Consider the following 24,870-nt stretch of genomic DNA (forward strand, 5'->3'; position numbering starts at 1 on the left):
GCATAGTCCACCTCAGCTACCGTGATTGGTTTACAGCTGGGCATGGGTGCCAGGCAGACCAATTAGAGCAAACCCTGGAACTTCTGCTGGAGTGAAGGAAACACAGGTGGCCCCCTTTCTGCAGGACTCAGAGCTGGGCAGAGGTGAGCCTGGAGCCTCCACAGGCAGCCAGGAGGGAGAGCCTGCTTGGCAGCAAAGCCAGTCCGACAGAAAACTGAGCTGGGACTTGGCAGAGGCAGCTTCCAGGCAACATCTAAGTTCTGGATTTGTGCCTAATACAGGGATCTGCCCTGGAATTTTTCATTACGCAAACCAAGAAGTGCCCTTTTGGCCTAAATCAAGTGGAGTCCAGCATCTGCCACTGCGACAGTTGCTGTAGCACACCTATTGGGTGTGTAACATCCTCAACCTTACTAGCAGAAATTCCCGCTGATACCAGCAAAGAATGAAGCAAGCAGAGGCCATTGCCCAGGCGGGCCAGACAGGACCAGGAGACAGCAGCGGGCGACCCAGGCCCCAGCTCCAAACCGTTTGCTCACAGGTTGCTCCATTCTGCCTGAAATGGGGGAAAGCATCCAATCCGTTTACAGTCCCTCCTCCTGACCCCCGCTGCAGACCAGTCCTTTCGAGTCGCTGTCTCCAGCTGGAAGACGGGGCTTCAACCAAAAAGGCTCCCAGAAGGCACGACACAGTCAAATAGAGGGCCGCTTCCGGTCCTACCAACCCTGTGTGTGACCTTGGTCGCATCCAGCCTCAGGCCTCCATTTCCTAAGTACAGAACACACTCACCATCCCTATATTCAAATACTGTATGAGTATCCATTACATGCGGGGCACAGTTCTAGAAGCTAAGAATAAAACCAAGAAGAGGAGCTTGGGGCCCTGACTAGAGGGATGACAGTGAATGGAAAGGGCAATGAATAAGAAGATAAAATCCACAGTCCATGATTTCAGGGAGCGATGAGCACCAAGAAGACAAGACGAAGCCATAGGGAGCAGCGGGCAGGAGAGGGGGCAACTTTAGAACAGGAAATCAGAGGAGGCCTCCTGGAGGAGGTGGCATTTGCATGCAGACCAAAAGAAGGTGAAGGATAATCCACTCAGAAGTCCAGATAAAGAGCTCTCCAAGCAGGGGAAGCAGCCCACGCAAAGGCCCTGAGGCAGCACTGACCTTGGTATATTTTAGAAAAAGGGTGAAGCCATGAGGGCTGGAGAATAATGAACAGGGGACGTGTCGGGAGAAATGAAGTCAGAGAGGCCAGCGGGGGCTTCAGAGAGGTCGGTAGGGGCTGGATCCTGCAGGGCCCAGGGCCATGGTAGGAGTTTGGACTTCACTCTGAATACAGACAGAGCTGCCAGACATTTTGAGAGTATAGTGGCAATCTCCATATTTTTTGAGATGGGTCTTGCTCTGTTGCCCAGGCTGGAGTGCAGTGGGGTGATCACAGCTCACTGCAGCCTCGACCTCTGGGCTTAGGCCATCCTTCCACCCCAGCCTTCCACGTAGCTAGGACTACAGGCATGCACCACTATGCCTAATTTTTTTTTTCCTAGAAAGAGGTCTTGCTGTATTGCCCAGGCTGGTCTTGAACTCTTGGCCTGAAGTGATCCTCCCACCTTGGCCTCTCACAGGGTTGTGATTACGGATGTGAGCCACCATACCCGGCCGGCATTGTTAAAAGATCCCTTGGCTGCTGTCGGGAGTGCTACAGAACTTCCTATGATGATGGAAATGTTCTCTACGTGTGCTATCCAAGACACTAGCTGCTAGACACACATAGCATGTGAGCATTTAACTTCCGGCCACTGCAACCAAGGAACTGCCTTTTAATTTAATTTTGTTTAAATCAATTTCAATTTAAACAGCCGCAAGAGGCCAGCAGTGACCGCACTGGATGGTCTAGGGGATGGATGGTACAGCGGCAATGCTGCGTCGAGGGATGGGCTACTGAAAGGACTGGATCACCAGGAAGGACGTGTCCGTGGGCTGGACAATGAGGCGGGGGGTTGGAGTGGGTGGCAAGAGAGAGGAAGGAGTGAGGACTCAACCTGGAGGTAAAGCCATCTGGGCTTGTTGACACACTGGAAGAGCCGGGTGAGAACAGGGAATCAGACTGACACCCGAGGGTCCAAATTGAGCAACTTGAGGCGGGGGTGCCTCAGGGACTGGCACACAATTGAGACACACCAACAATGTCAGGGGGCACAACTCTAGCGGCAATCATCACATCTGCCTAGCCGCCCACGCCGCAGAACAAGAGGATGTTATGTAACACAGACCCTCGCCAGCCTCTTTTCATCTCAGAATGGGTGAAGGGTCCTTCCCACCAAGCCTCACTCTCAAGTTCCAAATCACGGTGTGGGAGGGCAGAGGAACAGCCCCTTAGACACGTCCATGCCCTAAGCCCCAGAACCCACGGCTATGCCAGGTCACAGGGCAAAGGGGCACTGGGCCTGCTCAGCAGCTGCCTTGAAGGTTCAGAAATTGGGCCAGACACAGTGGCTCATACCTGTAATCCCACTGCTTTAACAGGCAGAGGCAGGTGGATCACTTGAGGCCAGGTGTTTGAAACCAGCCTGGGCAGCATGGTGAGACAACATCGCTACAAAGAGTTTACAAAAATAAAATGAGCTAGGTATCGTGGCCCACACCTGCGATCCCAGTTACTCAGGAGGCTGAGGCAGGAGGATTGCTTGAGCCCATGAGGCCGAGGCTGCAGTGAGCTATAATCGCACCACTGTACTCCAGCTCCAGGCTACAGAGTGATACCTTGTCTCAAAAAATAAAAATAGGCCAGGCGCGGTGGCTCACACCTGTAATTCCAGCACCTTGGGAGGCCAAGGCAGGCGGATCACTTGAGGTCAGGAGTTCAAGACCAGCCTGGGCAACATGGTGAAACCCCGTCTCTACCAAAAATACAAAAAATTAGCCAGGTGTGGTGGTGCACAACTGTGGTCCCAGATACTCGGGAGGCTGAGGTGGGAGGATCACTTGAGCCTGGGAGGAGGAGGTTGCAGTAAGCTGAAATGGCACCACTGCATCCAACCTGGGTGACAGAGTGAGAGTCTGTCTCAAAATAAATAAATAAATAAACAAGATGGGGAGATTGTCCTGGGGTATCCAGGAGAGCACGATGTGGTCTTAAGGTCCTTAGAACTGGAAGAGGGGGCAGAAGAGGGGGCAGAGGAAGAGATTTGAGGACACAGTGGATCAGAAGGATGCTGTGTTGCTGGCCTCAAAGGTGGAAGGGCCCAGGAGCCAAGACACACAGAGAGGCCTCTAGAAGCCAGAAAAGGCTGATGCAGATTCTCCTAGAGCCTCCAGAAGGAACACAGCCTCCTTGATCTGAGTGCAGTGAGACCCACGCGGACTTCTGAACTACAGAACTGCAAGATAACCAGTGCGTGTTGTTCTAAGCCATGAAGTTCATGGCAATTTATTGTGGTAGCAACTAATAGACCTGGCATTTCTTCCTTTTCAAATCATCTTCTGCGGCCTCGTTATCTTCAGCCTAATGGGATTATCAAGAGTACAGAGGCCAGAGATTCAGCAGACAGCACGGGGCAGATAAACCCTCAGCTGGCCCCACCCTCGCGCCCTCCCGCCATCCCAGCACAGGGGACAGCACGTACTGAACCTGCAGGTGCTGACGTTCTGAATTCCAGACTCCAGGCACGGGCAGAAGCCTTCGTTGGGTGGGTAGATGGACCCATTGGCAAACAGGGTTTTGGGAGCCACGAAGCGATAGGTGGGGATGCCTTCAAACACCCCTGGCTCCTTGTACATTAGCTTCATGGACCTGCAGGGGACAGACAGGGTGAGAGGGGACACTCAAACCCAGCGGCCAGAGCCAGGCCCTGCCGAAGGCTGCCAAGATCCAGTCACTTCTCCCCACAGGCGCTACCACCTCCCGGGTCCAAACCGCCCCCATCTCTCACCCAGGTAGCTGCAGTGACCTCCTAACGGGCCTCTCTGCTCCGACTCTGCCTCCCTACCCACACCAATGTATTAGCCACAGCCAGATGGAGTTTTACAAAAGAACAGGGGCCAGGCATGATGGCTCACACCTGTAATCCCAGCACTTTGGGAAGCCGAGGTGGGAGGATCACTTGAGCCCAGGAGTTCAAGACCAGCCTGGGGAACATGGTGAGACCCAGTCTCTAAAAAACAAAAATTGTTTTTGAAAGTTATGAAACCAAAAAAAGAACAGAATATATCACGCCTCTGCTGAAAATCTGTGACCCTTTCTAGTCTAACCTACCGTTAGGATTCATGGTCCTTATCTAGCCCCCGCAGCCGCTCTACTCAGCCCTGCCTCACCTTCCTGTGCCCAGGGCCTCCCTGCAGTTCCTAAGCACACTCACTCCTGCCCCAGGCCCTTTGCATCGCTGCTCCCTCTGCCTAAGACCAGTCTCCTCTCGCATCTTCATCCAGCAGACTTCAGCCCTTCAGTAAGATCTCAGTTCAGCTGTCACTTCCTCGGGTGGCAGCACCGTCCCCCACACCCACTCCATCCACCCTCCATCCGTTTATGCTCCTGCACTTTCTCAAAAGCACTTCTGAACTTGAACATGCACTGTGCTACCCGCTCTGTCCACGGCAGCCACTCAGCACACGTGGCTGTCCATCCCACCCTTGACATGGGGCAAGTCCAAATTGGGATGCAAGTGTAGAATACATTCCAGATTTCTAACACTTGCTAGCAAAAAAAAAAAAACTCACCAATAACACTTGAAATGATCCTATTTTTGATGTATAAGGTCAAATAAAATACATTATTAAAAATAATTTCACCAATTTCTTGTTACTTGTATTAATGCAGCCACTAAAAAATTTTAAATTGCATGTGTGCCTTGCATATTTTGATTTATAGGAAAGTGCCAGCTTAGATAATAGTATTATGTCAATGTCAAATTTCCTCATTTCAATAACAGCATTGTGGTTATGTAAGAAAATGTCCTCATTTCTGGAAAACACCCACTAAGTATTTGGATGTAAGGGGGCACACAGCCTCCAACCTACTCTCAGATGGTTCAGGAAAACGACACTCAGCAAGAGAAGGGGACGGGGGGCTTGACACAGCTAGTGAACCTGGGTGAAGGGGACATGGGGGCCACTTGTATTTCTCATGCAACTTTTCTTTAAGTTTAAAATTCAGCTTTTAAGAAGTCAGTTGGGTCCGGTGGCTCACACCTGCAATCCCAGCACTTTGGGAGGCTGAAGCAGGAGGATCCCTTGAGGCCAGGAGTTCAAGACTAGCCTGGGCAACATAGCAAGACCCCCATCTCTAAAAAATAAAATAAATAAATAAATAAATAATAACTTGAAACAGTAAAGAGTGGCCACACAGAGCAAAAGCACTGTCGCTCTCTGACACTCTAGTGCTTGTGCATTTGCCTGAGTTGCCCTGATAGGACACAACCTCCTGGGGCACAGAGACTTGGCCCACCCTCTCACTACCGGGCACCTGGCACACAGGGTTTGCTGGGAGGGCAGATAAGTCAAGATCCACATGAGTGAATTCCCAAGTACAGGACTTTTCCAGAGTGACCAGAATGGAACAAGACATAGCAAGGCCTCCAGAAAAGGGCTGCAGGAGCCACCCACTGTCTACTCTTACCTCACAACAGGAACCACGGGACACAGAGCTGAGCCTGAAGGAGCCAAGCAGAGCCAGCTATGTCTCAGCACCCAGATGGTCACGGGGGCCACCAGCCAGATGCCAGGGGGAGCCCACCTCTCGCCTCCATTTCATGGCCCCCTCTGACCTTGACATGTCCTGCCCCCTCCTCCCAGCCCAGCACCACCTGACTCCAAACCACCAGCAGCAGCCCCTCTCTGGGCCGTGCAGAGGCACTGGCAGCTGGAGTTTGGCTCTTGGCGGTGTGGCCAAAGAGAATTCAAGCTGGTGCCAAGGGCTACTGAGTCAAATCCACAATGAGTCAAATGCTTTCCAAGTGCGCAGCCAGCACCACAGAATTTGCCCATGCGCTGCCCAGGAAACCCAGGAGGCCCCGCGTCCCAGTGATTACCGGCAGGCCTCAGGGCTGTAGAACTCCAGCGAGGACTCAGGAGTCATGAAGGGCGGCCACATTTGCCCAGAAGTTCCATTGATCATGTTGCACTGATCGGAATGCCAGAAGTCAACCTGGGGGGAAGCATCCAGACCAGACCCCTCAGTGGGGCCAAGGCCCCTTAATAAGGCCTCTCAGGTGCTGCACACCTAACTCACCCTGGTGCACACATGGCCACTCAATTCGCAATACTGGCACGGTGGGAAGCTGGCAGGCTGTGTAGACAGACAGACAGAATGCCTACCACAGCTTCCCACTCCCACACCTCTGAATGTGTCACTTTGCTGGGGACTCAATTCTTTCATCTGTAAAATAGGCCTATCACCCACATCTCCAGCCTCAATCTGGAAAGAAGTGCGGTGAGCAGGTGGGGTGAGAGGTGGGGCGCGGCTGCACTCAGCCCTCAGAGCGGAAGTCAACAGGCCCCTCCTAAAAAAAACAATCGGCACACAGGCAAACTACTTCAAATCATAACGGTGGCCGCCACCGGGCAACCCCAAAACACAACCCATCAGGTTAACTGCCTCTGGGGAGCGAGACCCAGACTCGACAAGTCTAACTGCTCACTTTCCAATCTTCCGCATGATGAGGAGGTGTCAAATCACATGCACATGTACGGTACATTGGAATATACAAGCCACAATGAAGGTGAACTCCATCTATCACGAATGGCTACTGCTGGTTGCAGATGGTGATTCTGGCCACTCTGGGCACTGGTTGGGGTACGATTTGTCCCCAGCCCTCAGGGTCTTTGCAGTAACTACCACGGGGAGCAGGTAGTGGGAAATTGCTCAATCATTTTCACGCATATTGAGAAAAGGTTACGAAGGTGAAAAAAGCAAGTTGCAAAACAATGCACGTAGTATGATTTCATGATGTTCAAAGAAGAAACAATTCCATATTTCTGTGTACATACAGATGTGCACATGGGTAAAAACAGATGGGAAGAATATATCCCAAACTGGTAACTGTGGGTTTCCTCTGGGGCAAGGGGTAGGGGTGGGAGGTGATACTGAGGGCACTTGTCTCTCTCTCGTATTATTTTGTAATGTGAATCTCTTTTCTTTTTTTTTTTTTTGGAGACTGAGTTTCACTCTTCTCACCGAGGCTGAAGTGCAGTGGCACAATCTCGGCTCACTGCAACCTTCACCTCCCGGGTTCGAGCGATTCTCCTGCCTCAGCTCGTGAGTAGCTGAGATTACAGTCATGTACCACCAAGCCCGGCTAATTTTTTGTATTTTAGTAGAGACGGAGTTTTGTCATGTTGGCCAGGCTGGTCTCGAACTCCTGACCTCAGGTGATCCGCCCACCTTGGCCTCCCAAAGTGCTGGGATTACAGGCATGAGCCATGGCGCCCGGCTTTCAAAACATTTTTGTGAGTAAAGAACCGAAAGGAAGAAAGCACTCCATTCCCAGCAGACGCCAGGTGCTCAGTAAGAAGTCACTAGCCCCGCCTGCCCCTCTGGCTGGTCAACATTTAACCAGAGGTAAAATCCCTTCTCCAACGTTGAGAGTGTTCATCCTCCCAGCACCCTCTTCATGACAAAGGAAGAAGAAGCCCTGTGGTCCCTGCCATTCCCGAGCAGCCACGGCCCGGCGCACCCTCCCCTCTCCAGGGGCCCTCGCCTCTCACCCCTCACCTTGCTCAGCCCGTTCCACTTGTCCACGAGGTGGATCCTGCTGATGTTCTGGACCCCCGTAAACACCGTGAAGAGCCCAGAGTCGGAGTTGTTGAGCTGCAGACACAGCAGGGAACAGCATCGTTAAGGCTCAGGCCTACCATTGAGCTCGCCTGGTCTGAACATTCTGGGCTGAGCCCTCCTCCCCTCCACCAGAAGGAAAGGACCCCCGGCATCTGGTTCACTGCCACATGCCCAGTGTCTGGGGACTGAGAGGAGGCTTGGGAGCTTTCTAGGAGGAACGGTCCCGGGTTCTATGGCTGCAGTGTTCCACCCTCCCTTCCTAACTCTGGGAGAGCCTAGCTTTCCTCCCAGGTGAATGGCAGATCACCCCCCACCATACCCTACTCCAGCATAAAATAAAACGGGGCCAGGTCAGCTCCCTGAGCAATGAAAAAGCAGAAGTGGCATGTCACTTGGGGGGACGCTTTAAGGACTGTGCACACGCCTTTCACCAGGCTCTCTGCCACTGCTATAGCAGCCAAGGAGGCGTGTGTCAAGACAGCCTCCCTCGGCCTGGGTCCCCAAGTGACTACCACAAGCAAGGGTGCCCTAGTCACCCACACTGGACGTGGAGTGCAAGCAAAGGAGTAAGTCTTGGTTGTTCTAAGTCATGGAGATTCTGGGACTGCCTATCACAGCAGCACAACCTGGCCTGTCCTGACCGTCACAGTTTGTGGAACATTCCTTGATGGGGGCCCAGGCTTTGGTGCTCCGAGAGCATTTCCCAGAAGCTGGTTTCTAATCCCAAAGACATGCAAAGCACAAAATGGTCTGAGTGACTAAAGGAAATATCTGGAGGTGCTTTGCAGGGTGAAGCACACTGAGGAGCTCCAAGGTTGCCCGGCCAAGTGGCTGCACCCATCACAGACCTCCAGGGCAGGACCCAGCACAAGTCCCTGGCCCAGCCTCCCATGTGTGTCTGTCACCTGCCCATGTGGAGCCAAGAATAACCAGAGCCACTACATAGGGGAGAATTAAAGGGGCTCATGTGCAAAAAGGGCCAGGTACGGTGCCCCGGGCACAGTAAGAGCTCAAAATGCTGGTCTTTATTTCCATTATTATTGTTATTATTAATAAATCATCACTCAACAGGATCCCTAAATGATCATGATAATGGACAGAGAGCATCAGAAACTGCGAGTTACTACCCAAAGCCCACTCTCTCCTTACTCCTTCATAACAAAACCCAAACCGTCCTCAGAGTATCAGCACACCCAGCTAAAAGGCTACCTTTCCAGCTTCCCCTGGAGCTAGGTGTGGCCACGTGACTCAGTTCTGGCCAATAGCTGGGACATGCTGTCTTACCCCCAGTTCCTCCATCTGCTCCCCAAAGCCCCACCAATTCTTCCTTCCCGCTGTGCTACCTGGAATGTGATGTGATCGCTGACACTCTAGCAGCCAAGTTGGACGATGAGGTTATCTTGAGAATGAAAACCACATGCCAAGGATGGCAGAGCAGAGGAGTAGAAGGCTTCCAGATCACTGAAGACCACAAAGCCACCACACCAACACTGAACAGCCTACCGCTAGACTGTTCTTGTGAGGTTTTCATTATATGTGGTCAAACGTAGATTATACTAAACTAGGGACTTGGTAATAACTTTCATTTGCAAAGCACTTCAGGATTTACAAGATGTTTTTACAGAATCATGCCACTTAGCCCAAACTTGCTAATTTACCCACACAACAGGAGCCCGTCACCCTTGACAAAAACATACTATCTATCACATGTAGCACCACAATATCCCCCCCAGCACTCTACCCTGATCAACAGAAACCAGAGAGATGGCTGACGCTGGAGCAGTCCCAAGAACTCATTGAAACCTGCAGTGAAGGAGCCAAGGTCAGGGTCAGACCCTCCATGGACGAGATGTTGGCTCCAAAGCCCAATCAGTGACCCTACCAGGTTGCCAGGAGTCAAGATTAAGAGTCAGCTTGTGATCTTACTCCCAAGCAGCCATGCCCCCTTCTTCCGGCAAAGCCTCCAATTTGCTAAGCTAAGGCTCAATCACATCATTTGAGCCTGGATCAAGCTGTACCTGAATCCAATCCTAGCATTTTCAGTTCCATGAGCCCCAACATTCCCCATTTCACTTAAGCCAGTTTGAGTCAGGTTCTCGGCCACTTACAACCCACAGCCGCTAGATCCCCAGCCAGCTACAAAGCAAGCTGGTAACCAGTGTCCAGGCTGTATGAGGGGAAGACAGGACACAGGCCTGAATCTTTGGCTTCTCACCAGGCCACACGTACCTCAGCAAATAATCCGAACTTGTCCTTGAAGGGGAACATGCCTGGAAAGTACTTGTTGATGAGGTTCACAAGGGGGTCCTGGTAGCCCCACATGATCTCCCCTACAGTGCGGTTCATGAAGGCACGTTCGCCGAGGGTGGTGAATGCCAAGGTCATGATGAGCTTCAGGGTCATGGGCTTATTCTCCATCATCACTGCCGCACCCTGCAAGGCGAAGGGACACTAGTGTCAGAGACTGGAGATGGCTGGCCCATCCTCCATCGGCCCCAGCTGGGCCTCATGGCAAAGAGCTCATGAAGGGAAATGCTGGGGTGCAGGAGGCCCCTGGAGTGGCCACGTGGGGCATCCGGGTCACCAGAACCACCCTCTGCTCCTCCAGTGCCAAGACCACATGTGCTCCCAAGGACGCCTTCTCCCTCTTGCACCCCACTGGACTCAGGCTGAGTGAACTCCAGCCCCAGTCCCAGAGGTGGGCCTGTGGCTGAGCCCCCAACAACACAGCCCCTTTTGGAGATCTCAGAAATGTAAATTGAAAAGGAAAAAAAAATACTTTGGCCAGGACTTCCAAACCAAGACAGGTGGACCCACCTGGGAAACTGAGAACCCACGGAGGGTGGTGGAGACAGCACAGGGCTGAGAGCCACCCACCAGGCGTGAGTCCTCACGCTCCGACCACCTCAGGGACTGCTCTCTGCACAAGGGGCAGGCGGGAGGAGAGACAGGGGACGAGGCCAGGGTGCGAGGTGGCGTGGGCCACAGGGCAGCCTCACCAAGACCAGGATGTTGGGCATGACGATGTAGTCACTCTCCGAGCCTTGGGACTTGGAAGGCTCGAACTGGAAGGTGCGGTACTCGAGGAAGGACACGGTGTCATTGTTGTTGAAGGTGATGTTGGTCTTGTGCCTGAACTCCCTGTGGGGGAAGCCGGTGGGTCAGACGCCTCGCCCTGCTATGTGGGATGTTTCCCTTGTACTCGCCTGCAATGCCTGCCTGGGAAGCAGGGGCCCTGGATGTCTGTGCACACCTCCAGCCCCACAGCCAAAGCTGAGCTCGGCCCCTCCGCCAAATCTGTCCCTCCCTGCGCCTGCTCACTGCAGGACATGGTGTTGCCACCCAGCCGGCCTCGTTCTGCTCTCCCTCACCCAACACGGCCATTGCCTCTCCATATACAGAAGGAAGTAATCACAAGCCCTACTTCAGGGGGCAGCTGTGGGGATTAAACAGTCCCCACAGTAAAGCAATCAGATACCCGGAAAGCAATCAACACAGCCGCCGGGCGCAGAGAAAGCACAAGGTAAACATTGACTGCCGTGACTGTTACTGCTGCTGTCATTATGATCTCTCATCTCTCCAAGCCATTCTCCACCATCCAGAAGAATCTTTGAAAAATGGAAATCAGGTCGGGAGTGGTGGCTCATGCCTAAAATCCCAGCACTTTGGGAGGCCGAGGTGGGCGGATCACCTGATGTCAGGAGTTCAAGACCAGCCTGGCCAACATGGTGAAACCCTGTCTCTACTAAAAATACAAAAATGGCCGGGCGCAGTGGCTCAAGCCTGTAATCCCAGCACTTTGGGAGGCTGAGACAGGCAGATCACGAGGTCAGGAGATCGAGACCATCCTGGCTAACACAGTGAAACTCCGTCTCTACTAAAAAATACAGAAAACTAGGCAGGCGAGGTGGCGGGCGCCTGTAGTCCCAGATACTCGGGAGGCTGAGGCAGGAGAATGGTGTAAACCCGGGAGGCGAAGCTTGCAGTGAGCTGAGATCCGGCCACTGCACTCCAGCCTGGGCGACAGAGCAAGACTCCGTCTCAAAAAAAAAAAGTACAAAAATTAGCTGGGCATGGTGGCAGATGCCTGTAATCCCAGTTACTCGGGAGGCTGAGGCAGGAGAATCGCTTGAACCTGGGGGGCGGAGGTTGCAGTGAGCCGAGACCGCGCCACTGCACTCCAACCTGGGTGAGAGAGAGACTCCATCTCAAAAAAAAAAAGTGGAAATCAGATCGTGCCACGCTCTGGACCACAACCCCACTTTGCATGCAGGTTAAAATCAGGCTCCTAATGTGACCTCTGAGGATCTCAGCAAGGCTCAGGCCTCGTCTCTCCACTGTCTCCCTCCCTCGTAACCCCAGCCGCACAGGCTCTGTTTCCAGCCTTCAGACCTCTGGACATGCTCTGGCTGGGACTCTCTCTCCCCAGGGCCTCTTCCCACCATGCGGGTCCAGTGAGTGTCCCTTTGCAGAGGTGCTCCCGACCCTCCAGTCAGACCGAGTCCCACGGCCACCCTCCCTTCTGCACTCCGGCTTCACACTGTTTTGTCTGCACAACACTGATGGCTGCCTGATTTCCCCTTATTTGTCCACTTCTTTACTCTCTCCCCATCAGAATGTCAGTTTGGTGAGGCAGGGCCTTGGTCTGCCTGCACCCCCAGCACACAGAAGGTGCTCAATCAGTGCTCACAGAATGAAGGAGTATAGAGAGCTTTGGCATTTTTACCCATTCTGTCCGCTGCTGGGTCCCCTGTGCTTAGAATGGCAGCCAACACCTAGTAGGTGCTCAATAAACATTTGTTAAATGAAAGAGCAAATGAGTGAATGAGTGAACGGAATGCAGGAGCTGACTCATGTCTCCTACTCCCAAACCTCAGGCACATTTGCTAGGTTTTCATCTTGGCTTTCCTAGAACCAAACTGTGGGTCTCCAACAGCGGGAACACCCTCTGCCCACCCCATCCCTGGAACACCGCGTGCCGGGAGCAAGTCAGCTCTCCTCTCGGAGCCCCTACTCCTCCGCCTGTGAACTGGGAAGCGGGGGTGTGGAGGAGGGGAGATGCTGTGAAGACTCCAGGAGGTAAGGGCGTTGTAACAGGCACATCCCCCCGCCGTCTCAGAGCTCCACATGCATCCTGAGAGTCCCGATGACCCCATGAAGGGGCTCTTGTGTCTCTCCAGCCTGCAGACGGGCAAGCTGAGGTTCAGAGGGGTGAAGTCACTTCCCCTAGGCCACAGCCAGGGACAGGGCAAGCAGAAAGCAAAGGCACCACTCTGTGGTCCCTGGGCCAGCATGTTCCACAAACAGCCGACCCCTTCCCGTGCTGACTCACCCGGTCCTCTGGCCCAGACAGGGTGCGGGGGGTAGGTGTGCTCCTGGTTGTGTGTGTGTGTGTGTGCACGTGTGTGTGTATGTGTATGTATGTATGTATGTGTGTATATTTATGTGTATGTATGTGTGTATGCATGTATGTGTGTTTATATGTATGTATGTGTATGCATGTATGTATGTGTGTATATGTGTATGTGTGTATGTATGTGTGTATGTATGTATGTTTGTATATGTATGTGTATATGCATGTGTGTATATGTGTGTGTATGTATGTATGTGTGCGTGTGTGTGTCTCTGTCTCTCACATATGCACCCTCCAGCCAGACCCCCACCATTGGTCCCTCCCTGCTCCATAAAGAACCTCTCTAGGTAAGGTCTGGTGACTCACACCTGTAATCCCAGCACTTTGAGAGGCTGAGGCAGAGGATCGCTTGAGCCCAGGACTTAAAACCAGCCTAGGCAACACAGCAAGATCCCATCTCTACAAAAAAAAAAAAAAAAAAACTAAAACTAAAACTTCTCTGGGACTAGCACTTCCCCCGAGTATGCCTTGCCTGCTTCCGGAAAAACCTCTGGGGCTCAGTCAGCAGCCTCCCCATCCCGTCCACTCTGAGACCCCTCCCCTGCCCAGCCTCAGCCGGCCCCTCCGCCCTCACCTGGACACAGCCTCACCTGTACACGTAGGGCCCGCGCTCCTGCACCTGCGGCTTCTCGCCCTTCAGGATCTCACTGGGGTTCATGACGTCAAAGAAGTAGACGGAGAGATAGAAGGGGATTGGGATCTCCTTCCACATGTTAAAGGACAGGCTGCTGGGGTCGATGCGCACGTTCTGCAGGGGAAGGGACAAGCATGCCTGTGAGGAGAGTGACGAGGGCCCCACACCCCACCACGAGGCTCCAGAACAGCTGCCTGAGCCCTGCCAGGGAAGGGGCTCCTCGGCGGTGGCTCGGGGTAGGAGGTGGTGGGAAAGCCCTTCGCACATGAGGCTGTCGCACCTGGAGCTTATGGAATTAAACAGGCAACCTATCCATGCTGTCATAATGCTTCTTAAAATATGTCATGACAGCAATATGTGACACCAGTCAAGGGACTGTGGTAAACAGGGGCCTATGCACCATCTAAAGGGGGTGCCGGAGCTCAGGGTAGTGGATGGGCTCAGGGCAGGGATAGTGCCCTGCAGGAACATGGGCTCCATGTGGCCAGGTGAATCATTCATTCATTCAACAAGCACGCACTGAGCACTACCACGTGCCAGGCAGGTTCTAAGAGCTGGGGATGGGAGAGCAACCAGGACAGACCTAAAGCTCAGCTCTGTAGCGGGGGAAAGGGAGGCACCAAACAACTCAGGTAAAATGCATGCTACGTGACAGAGCACAGAGAAAACACAGCAGGGACTGGGGAAAGGTCAGGATTTGAGACAGAGTCATCACGTAAGTGAAATGTAGGCCAGGTGCCGTGGCTCATGCCTGTAATCCCAGAACTTTGGAAGGTCGAGGTAGGAGGATCTCTGGAGCCCAGGAGTTTGAGACCAGCCTGGGCAACATAGCAAGACCCTATCTCTATAAAGAATAATTTTATTTATTTATTTATTTTTATTTCTTTTTTTTTTGAGATGGAGTCTCACTCTGTTGCTCAGGCTGGAGTGCAGTGGCATGATCTTGGCTCACTGCAACCTCCACCTCTGGGTTCAAGTGATTCTCCTGCCTCAGCCTCCTGGGTAGCTGGGACTACAGGTCCCCACCACCACGCCTGGCTACTTTTTGTATTTTTATTTGTTTTTATTTTATTTTATTTTTTGAGAGGGAGTCTCACTCTGTTGCCCAGGTTGGAGTGTAGTGGTGCAATCTCAGCTCACTGAAACCTTCGCCTCCCAGGTTCAAGCAATTCTCCTCCCTTGGCCTCCCAAGTAGCTGGGACTACAAGTTGCCACCACCATACCTGGCTAATTTTTTTTTTTTTTTTTTAGTAGAGGTGAGGTTTCACCATGTTAGCCAGGATGGTCTCCTGACCTCAAGTGATCCGCCTGCCTCGGCCTCTCAAAGTGCTGGGATTAAAGGCATGAGCCACCTTGCCCAGCCTATAAAAAATAATTTTTTAAAAATTAGCTGGGCATGGTGCTGCACACCTATAGTCCCAGCTACTTGGGAGGCTGAGGTGGGAGGGTCACTTGAGCCAAGGAGGTTGAGGTTGCAGTGAGCTGTGATGGCAGGACTGTACTCCAGCCTGGATGTCTGAGAAATACCCTGTCTCAAAAAGAAGGAGAAGGAGAAAAAGGAGAAAGAGAAGGAGGGAAGGAGGGAAGGAAGGAAGGAAAGGAAGGGGAACACATGCAAACACAACTTACACCCAACAGAAGGTAGTGAGGAAGGGAGCTCACGAGTCTAGAAGGTGGGGGTTAGGGGGCATTCCACAGCAGCCACAGCCTGTGCAAATGCCCTGTGGTAGGGAGATGCTGGGAGACAGCCTGCCTTTGCGGCTGAGTGAGCCATTCAGGGAGGAGTCAGAGGAAGATGAGAACACAGAAGTTTTCCATGAAAACCAGAAATACAGAAATATATACGAAATCTCCTGATTTAAAAACTTTGCAAAAACATGATTTTCTTAAAGGGACTATAGGAAACATGCCTGGGGTCTGCTTGGACTCCTCTCCCAGCTTTGCTCCTCTAGATCTATAATACGCTGCTCCAGTGTCACAGGGAGTTCCCCCCCAGTCCACCTGATCCCCACCCTCAACCCAGCCAGGATCTCCAGCCCCTCAGTGCCCACACCATGTCAGAGCCCAGGAGGAGTGACCCAGCCCATCAGATTAGAGCTGATGTTGCAAAGCCAGGCAGCCAGGCGGCTGCATCACCTTCCACCCTCTTTTGAACATGGCCTTCTAAGACGAGGACAGCCACCCCCATTGTCCCCAGACAGCCAGAAGCAATACGCGGAGTCTCTATAGGAGGCAGACAGCTGAGCTGGCCAGTAGAGCCAGCCCCACGTCCCCTGGAAGGAGCAGATTTGGAGGCAGCCAGACCCTGGGTCGCACTCCATGGAGCCACTTGGGCAAGTCAGCCCCTGTGAACCTCAAGTTTCTCATCTGTACGATGGAGCTGGTGACACTGTGTCTAGTTTGACCTACGTGGCGTGTAAATGAAGAAGTTGAATTCATTGTCAAGAAGCTGGAAGATGTAATGTAATACCTGGATTTCAGAGTTCTCTTGGAAAAACCAGGAGATCAGAGACTTGCCTTCAAGTGCCATAACTGTTTATTGATAAACGCGTCTTCCTACCCAGCTGCGAGCACCAGAAGGAGCATCTTATAACCTGAACAGCCCATAGGTGTAAACGAAGGCGCATAAACTCAATATTAAAGAAGTAACAGAAACAAGCATTTCCGGGGTGCGCTACACACCTGGTGATGCTGTTCACTGTGTTCTCATCCTCTTAACAGCACCATGACTCTTTGAGGCAGCCACCTCCACTATTATTACTCCCATGTTACAGATTAGGAAACTGAGGCACAACTAAGGCTGGAGAGAGATACAACCAATAGTTGGAGGGCACTGAGGAGTCCGGGAGGTCTTCCTGGAGGAAGTGGTATGTGAGCTGGGTCAAAGAGCAGTCCTGCCCCCTCAGTAACACCCTCCCCACCCCATGGCAGCTCCCGCCACCCCATGCGACCATAGCTCACAGGCACCAGCTCCAGCCCCTCCCAACTCTCAGGCCCCGATCACCCAGCCCTTCCTTCAGTCCTGGCCTTCACCCAGCCTCCAAGCCCGTGCACTGCAGGTCCCTCTGTCTGGGACAGACCCTGCAGCCCTGGGGACCCTGCTCACCACAGGCCAGGCCCCGTCTCCAGCCTAGGGGACACATCCAGCTGCTGGTGCTCCCTCCATAGAAAACACAGCATCAAAACCCAGAACCCTGGAAAATGTGTTCAGGGAGTAGAGCGCGAACTGTATGTTCTCACCACAGAAAACAGTGGGGGGCAGGAGGGAACCGTAGCGGTGACAGGTGTGTTCAGCACCTGCATCTCAGGGGCGGGTTTCCCGGTGTGCACACACCAGCCCATCAAACTGCATACATTAAACATGTGCCATTGTTTTATATCAATCACACCTTAGTAAAACTGCTTTTTTAAAAAAGCAAAACAAGGCCCAGTGCGGTGGCTCACACCTGTAATCCCAGCACTTCGAGGGGCCAAGGCAGGCAGATCACTTGAGCCCAGGAGTTCAAGACCAGCCTGAGCATGGAGACCCCATCTCTACAAAAAACACAAAAATCAGTCATCCATGATGGCAGGTGCCTATAGTCCCAGCTGCTTGGGAGGCTGAGGTGGAGGATGACTTAAGCCCAGGAAGCAGAGCTTGCAGTGATCTGTGATCACACCACTGCAGTCCAGCCTGGGCGACAGAGCAAGACTCCATCACACACACACACACACACACACACACAGCCTCAATTTCCCTTTGCGGCCTTCCTCTCCCACCCGGTTTCTCAGCAGAGTCTGCTGGGCTGGAGATGCCTTTCTCCTTTGGAATCTCACCATGCTTTTCTCCTCCCCTGGCCTGCTCGGCCTGGTTCTGAAGATGAATCAGGGCTAAACCAAGAATTCCTGGGATCTGGCCGCGTGTCCATGTCTCTCTGTCTCTCTGTGTGTCTCCAACAGAAGAGGCTTTCGGGCCCTGGGTTTCAGTCCATTCATTCAACACTACCCAAAGGGAATCTTCAGAGATGCAGCGCAGCCCTGTCCAACTGGGTGACCAGGGGTGGGTCACTGACCTTCTCCCAGCCTCAGTTTCCTCAACCATACAACGGGCATAAGGAGAGTGTCGCCTCGTGGGCTGCTGTGAGGTTTGAACGAGTCCATGGAGGTAAAGTGCTTAGAACAAGGTCTGAAGACCCCGGGCACCGGAGGGTCAGCCCTGCAGTCACTAAGTGACCCTTCCTTCTCTGCCCCACCTCCACCTGGGTTAAGGGATGGACTCTGCCCTGCTTTTGATCAGCAGGATGACTTTTTTCCACCACACTAGACCAGGCAGCTGATTAGATAACAGTGGTGGGGACACTGTGGCCTTTTGCCTAACATGGCTGATTCTGTGATTCTGTCCCCACCACCCCCAAGGTCAAAGATCATGGCCCTGGAACACAAAGTTGGGACAGAATGCCAAGGTGAGCCTTTGTTGGACACCACTCCTTCCCATCTGGCAAAATAGACCCTTTGAGCCCAGGAAGGCTGCCTGGAGGAGGGGACATCTGAGCTGGGAATTTTAAAATGAGCTGGGCTTTCCTAGGAAAAGAAGACAGTGGAGGAGTGCCTGGCAGAAGACACAGCCTGTGCAAAGGCTGGGAAGGCTTTAAGAGCGTGACTTGCCTAAATGTTCACCAAAAACAAACATGGAATGATATGTCCATATCTGATAGGCGGAAACTCAAATATTCATCAACAGATAAATGAATTGCCACACATATCCACACAATGGCATGCTACTTGGCAATCAAAAAGAACCGACCATGGATAAACGCCACAACAACGGGTGAGCTTCAGAAGCACTAACCCAAGTAAAAAAAAGAAAAGAAGAATCATACTACACAACACCATTTCCGCGACATCAGGGAAAGGGAAAACTCTAGAGAGAGAAGCCAGACCAGTGGCTGCCGGGGACCAGGATGGAGGACTGATATGAACTGGCCCAGCTATCTTGATTTTGGTTGACATATAGGTGAAGTATATATAACCAATACAACCCATCAAATTAGGCCAGTCATAGTGGCTCATGCCTGTAATCCGAGGACTTTGGGAGGCAAAGCCAGGAGAATTTCTTGAGGCCAGGAGTTCAAGACCAACCTGGGCAACATGGTGAAACCCTGTCTCTACTAGAAATACAAAAAATATTAGCCAGGCATGGTGGTGTGCACCTGTGGTCCCAGCTACTCAGGAGACTGAGCTGGGAGGATCGCTTGAGCCCAGGAGTTCAAGGCTACAGTGAGCTGTGATCATGCCCCTGCACTCTAGTCTGGGCCACAAAGCAAGACCCTGTCTGAAAAAAAAACAACAGCAACAAGAACACCCATGACATGCTATATTTACCACTATGGAACAACCTCCAGTATATTTTAAGTAAAAATAAATAAATAAATGAATACTATTACTACCTTTAAAATATAATGCAATCATGTTGATCAAAAGGCAGACATGTGCATACACATATAATCCCATTTATGTGACGTTCTAGAACAGGCAAGACTGACATATCAATAGAAGCCAGAACGGGGTCACCTGGGAGGATGGGGAATAAGGGGGTGAAAATTCTGTTTCCTGATCTGGTTGCTGGTTACCCATGACTGTGTTTACTGAAAAATGTATGGTGTTGTTCCCTTTATATGTGGGCTTTTCTATACGTATGCTACACTTCACTAAAACCCTTTTGAAACTATAATGTGAAATTAAAAAAATAAAAGGTTAACTGCAAATGGTCAAAGGACTTGAAAAGACCTTTCTCTGAAGAAAATACACAAATGGCCAACAAGCTCATGAAAAGGTGCTTGACATCATCAGGGAAATGCAAATCAAAGTCACAATGGGCCACCACTTCTCACCCTAGGATGGCTAGAATTTTTTTCATGGAAAATAACAAGTGTTGGCAAGGGTGTGGGAACTGAAACCTTTGCGCATTGCCGGCGGAAGTGTAACGTGGAACAGCCACTGTGGAAACCAGTCTGGCTGTTCCTCAAACAGTCCAACACAAAGTTACCGTATGACCCTGCAACTCCACTCCCCAGAACAGACCCAAAAAGAACTGAAAATGGGTGTTCAAACAACACGTACAAGAATGTGCACAGCACCACTGCTTGCAATGGGCGAAAACGACCCAAGTGTCCGTCAACAGATGAGTGGCTGAACACAGGCTGATCTGTCCAGACGCGGCATCTGACTCATTCAGAAAAGGGACTGCATGGGTTGATTGTTTACTATTGTGTAAAAAAGAAATGTATTGAAAGAGCCAAAAATATAATTTTAGAGAAAGGAATGTGGCCGGGCGTGGTGGCTCACGACTGTAATCCCAGCACTTTGGGAGGCTGAGGCAGGTAGATCACCTGAGGTCAAGAGTTCAAGACCAGCCTGGCCAACATGGTGAAACCCCACCTCTACTTAAAAAAAAAAAAAAAAAAAAATTAGCTGGGCATGGTGGCAGCCATCTATAATCCCAGCTACTCGGGAGGCCGAGGCAGGAGAATCACTTGAACCTGGGAGACAGAGGTTGCAGTGAGAGCCGAGATCACACCACTGCACTACAGCCTGGGTAACAGACCGAGACTCCATCTCAAAAAAAAGAAAGAAAGGAATGTGACACTGACACATGCTACCACATGGACAAACCTCAAAAACATGACAGAGTGAAAGAAGCCAGTCGAAAGGCCACACATAGTGTCTGACCACACTTAGTGAAATGCCCAGAATAGGCAAATCCAGAGATAGCAGATTGGTGGTTGCCAGGGGCTAGGGGAGAAAGGAATGGCGGGTGACTGCTTAATGGGTGCACGGTATGAGAATGCTTTGGAATTAGGTCGTGGTCATGGCTGTGCAACCTTGCAAATGCACTAGATGTCACTGAACTGTACATCTGTAAATGGTTTTGGTGAATTTTATGTTAGCTGGATCTTAATCACAACTTCAAAAAGAAAGATTAACTCCAAATTAAAATGAGATATCATTTCCCAGTAGATGAGAAAAAATTAGGACATCCAAGAAAACAACTACAGGCAAAACTGTTTGGAAACAGGACGACAGTGCACAGCGGGGGTCTGGCCACCAGGGAGTTGCGGACAGTTTCTAACTGGGTCAGGTGTGAGCAAAGTCCCATAGTCTGTGGGTTCCCTGTTCAGACATGGCACAGAGCACCAGCTTCCCAGCTCCTGCCACTCTAGGGCCACGACCTGCACACCCACCAGAAGCTTCACGAAGGAACACTCACCTTCCCAGCATGATGCAACTTACGTTACGGCTCCATTATTCACCCCTCTGATATTCTATCTTATTCCATTCTGTTTTCAAAATGCTGATCCCAGGCCAGGCGCGGTGGCTCATGCCTGTAATCCCAGCACTTTGGGAGGCTGGGGAGGGCGAATTGTGAGGTCAGGAGATCGAGACCATCCTGGCTAACACAGTGAAACCCTGTCTCTACTAAAAATATTAAAAATTAGCTGGGCATGGTGGCGCGTGCCTGTAGTCCCAGCTACTTGGGCGGATGAGGCAGGAGAATTGCTTGAACCCAGGAGGCGGAGGTTGCAGCGAGCCAAAATTGCGCCACTGCACTCCAGCCTACAGAGACAGAGCAAGATTTCGTCTCAAAAAAAAAAAAAAAAAGCTGATCCCTACCCACTCCACTTATTTCACAACCCACAATCTGATCACATCTGACAATTTGAAAACTCTGCCCTAGAAAGATTCTCATATGTGTGCAAGAGAGCGCCAGAAGAATTGTCAGACCTCAAAAAAAGAACAGAGGGCCAGGCACATGGCTCACGCCTGTGATCTCAGGCCTTGGGAGGCCGAGGCAGGTGGATCACTTGAGGTCAGGAGTTCCAGACCAGCCTGGCCAACATGGTGAAACCCCGTCTCTACTAAAACTACGAAAATTACCCAAGCACAGTGACATGCAACTGTAGTCCCAGCTACTCGGGAGGCTGAGGTGGGAGAATTGCTTGAGCCCAGGAGGTGGAGGTTGCAGTGAGCCGAGATCACACCATTGCACTCCAGCCTGGGTGACAGAGCGAGATCCTGCCTTGAAAAACAACAGGGAGCCCAGCCAGGTTCTCAGTCAAAGATAAGCTGGGCTTCTGCACACACGGTGGCTGCACGGTGAGTAAACATCATCGACTTGGAGATATCTCAACAGCAGAATCTTGACAGAAAGACAAATACTGCAGGACAAATACTTTTAGATTTGTCTTTTAGAGATGAGGAATCTGAAGGTATTGAATACACAGAGAGTTGAAGGGTGCTTCCGGCGCGGAGGCTGGGGAAGGTGGGGAGATGCAGGTCACAGGGCACAAAGCTGCAGTCACATGGGATGGGTGGTCTGGAGGCCGGATGCACAGCACGAGGACTGTAATTAATACTGTACTGTTTACTGGAAGTAGACTTCAGGTGCTCTCACCACTAAAAACAAAAAGGTGGCTGGGCCTCATGCCTGTAATCCCAGCACTTTGGGAGGCCGAGGTGGGAGGATGGCTTGAGGTCAGGAGTTTGAGAACCACCTGGACAACACAGGCAGCCCATCTCTATAAAAAATACAAAAACTAGCCAGGCACAGTGGCACGCACCTGTGGTCCCAGCTACTCAGGAGGCTGAAGTGGGAGGATCACTTGAGCCTGAGAATTCAAGGCTGCAGTGAGCCGTGATCACCCCACTGCACTCCAGCCTGGGTGACAGAGCAAGACCCTGTCTCAAAAAACAAAAAACAAAAAGAGGTAACTATATGAGGAGATACATATGTTAATCCGCTTAACTGTAGTAATCATTTCACTATGTGTGTATATATAGCAAAACAGCATGTTGGATGCCTTAAATATATATAATTTTTACTATTTATTTATTTTGAGACAGAGTCTCGCTCAGTTGCCCAGGCTGGAGAGCCTTGACCTCCTGATCTCCCCAGATCAAGCAATCCTCTCACCTCAGCCTCCTGAGTAGCTGGAACTACAAGGCATGCACCACCACACCTGGCTATTTTTTTCTATTCTTTATTTTTTTGCTTTTAGTAGAGACAAGGTCTCACTATGTTGCCCAGGCTGGTCTTGAACTCCTGAGCTCAAGCGATCCACTCGCTTCAGCCTCCCAAAGTCCTGGGATTACAGGCGTCAGCCACTGTACCTGGCCTCAATTTTTATTTTAAAAGGGAAAAAAAATTGAGTGAAGAAAAGGCTAAAGAAAGAAACAATTGACATTGGCCTCTTGATGCGAATTTTCCAGACACACGAAATAATACTCGATATTTTTTCTGAAGACAAACCCATGTGGAAATGTAGAAAACCATTCAGGGAAATGGAACCTGCAAACAATCTCAGGAGAGGGCCGGGGGCTGGGCATGTGGGAAGCTTTAACTGTCATTGTGAACATGTTATTTCTTGAAAATAACATACGAGCCACCGTCTGAACATTGGCGTACAAGTCCCTCTGCCTGATCTGGCCCCTGTGTTCTCTCTGGCCCCACATCCAGCCACTGTCTGCTACTCAGCCCAGCCCCACTGCCTCCTTGCTGTCCTGTCTAAGCGACCATGCTTCTGCCCCAGGGCCTCTGCACCTGCTGCTCCCTCCTAACCACGTGGTCAAATCCCTCACACCTTTGAATCTCTATTCACATGCCCCCTTCTCAGAAGGCTCATCTGACCTGCCCCTAAAACTCTGGATCTCGCGACCTGCTGTGTTGTTTCCATGCTGAGTGTGGCCATCAAGCGCGTGGTACAACTAGCTTATCAGGTTTATCATCCATCTGTCTCCCCTGCCAGGCCATACACCCACAAGGGCAAGATCCTCAGCTGCTTTGTTTGGTGATGTGTCCTCAGGGCCTGGGACGGTGCTTGGCACCTTGCAGGAGCTCTGTAAATATTTTCTGAGTGAATGAGCAAAAGTGAGACCAGAAACCATATAATCAACGTGGAAATGTCTACCGGGTGGTAACGCTAGTCCTCCTTTGTGTGTTTTAAACTTAAGAAGGGATTTTTTTTTTTTTTAATACACGGAGAGTACCGCCTGTTTAGGCCGAGGCAACAGCTCGGTAAATGTGTGATGGATGAGATGAAGATTTCATAGACATTAATTTTTAGCTCTCTCTTCCCACCACCCACAGCACTTTCCCCTGTACCTGGAGAGGCCCCTGACCTCCAAACCTAAAACCCCACTCGCCCAGGTGCCGCCTCCTCCATGAAGCCCGCTGGAATGACCTCGGCCTACAGTGAGCCTGCTCTGACCTCATTGGGATTGCAGTTCATCCCCTGCACAATCAACCGCCCATGCTAGATGCTATGCTAGGAATTTAAAGACACAAAGATGAACACGATGGGGCCCCTGCCCTGAGACACCCCTGCCCTGAAGACACCAGGGGAGCAGAATTGTATGGACAATCTGTCCAGCACTGTTCAGGTAGCAAAACACTTCCACCTACTTCACCTCTTAAATCCTCAATGACTCATCTCACAGAAGCAGACACTGAGGCTCCGAAGCCAAATGCCTGACCAAGGTCACAGGAGCAGGGACAGACAGAGCCCCAGGCTCCATATCCACGTCTAGGCCTGTGCCCTCACACTTCTCTCCTAGGCCATCCCCGCTGGGCTCCTTGCACGGGAGCTTCACAAATGAATCATTAACTTGACCTGGCCACTGAATTGCAGGCCTAATTCCTCCTGTTAGAACAGAAAACAGGCTTCCAAGAAAGACACCTCTGACCAAATGAGCCAAGAAGCCAATTTGCCGAGACGAAGTCTAGTTCTAGGACAAGGCCAGGCCCTGCCCACTCTGGACCAGCCAGTCAGTCACTGACTACACCCTGAATCCCAGGGCCCCAGGCATCCCCAGCCCCGTGGGGCCTATAAATGCAGGAATGACGATGACACAGGCTAATCCAATCTGGGACTTGGGAACACCACACCCTTGGCTCACGTTCCAACTTCTTTTGGTTTTTAAAGGACTAAGGTAAGAAGAAAGGGTTTTTACAGGAAAGAAGAAAGAAGAAAGGTTTTTTAAAGGACTAAGGTAAAATAAAGGGTTTTTAC

General features: G+C 51.4%; 1 protein-coding gene across 3 annotated transcripts in view; it reads right to left on the reverse strand.

Moving 5' to 3' along the window:
• SCARB1 (scavenger receptor class B member 1) overlaps positions 1 to 24,870 on the reverse strand; it is an 86,145-nt gene that overhangs the window by 24,812 nt on the left and 36,463 nt on the right. For all 3 annotated transcript variants that reach the window (XM_008005178.3, XM_008005180.3, XM_008005181.3), the window contains exons 2-7: positions 13,782 to 13,939; positions 10,778 to 10,919; positions 10,008 to 10,211; positions 7,716 to 7,811; positions 6,034 to 6,149; positions 3,634 to 3,800 (exon numbers count right to left, since the gene is read on the reverse strand). In XM_008005178.3, the coding sequence (XP_008003369.2) occupies positions 3,634 to 3,800; positions 6,034 to 6,149; positions 7,716 to 7,811; positions 10,008 to 10,211; positions 10,778 to 10,919; positions 13,782 to 13,939 (883 nt within the window). The remainder of the gene's footprint in view (positions 1 to 3,633; positions 3,801 to 6,033; positions 6,150 to 7,715; positions 7,812 to 10,007; positions 10,212 to 10,777; positions 10,920 to 13,781; positions 13,940 to 24,870) is intronic.

This window comes from Chlorocebus sabaeus, chromosome 11 (assembly GCF_047675955.1).
Source record: "Chlorocebus sabaeus isolate Y175 chromosome 11, mChlSab1.0.hap1, whole genome shotgun sequence".
In the NCBI taxonomy this organism is placed as follows: Eukaryota; Metazoa; Chordata; class Mammalia; order Primates; family Cercopithecidae; genus Chlorocebus; species Chlorocebus sabaeus.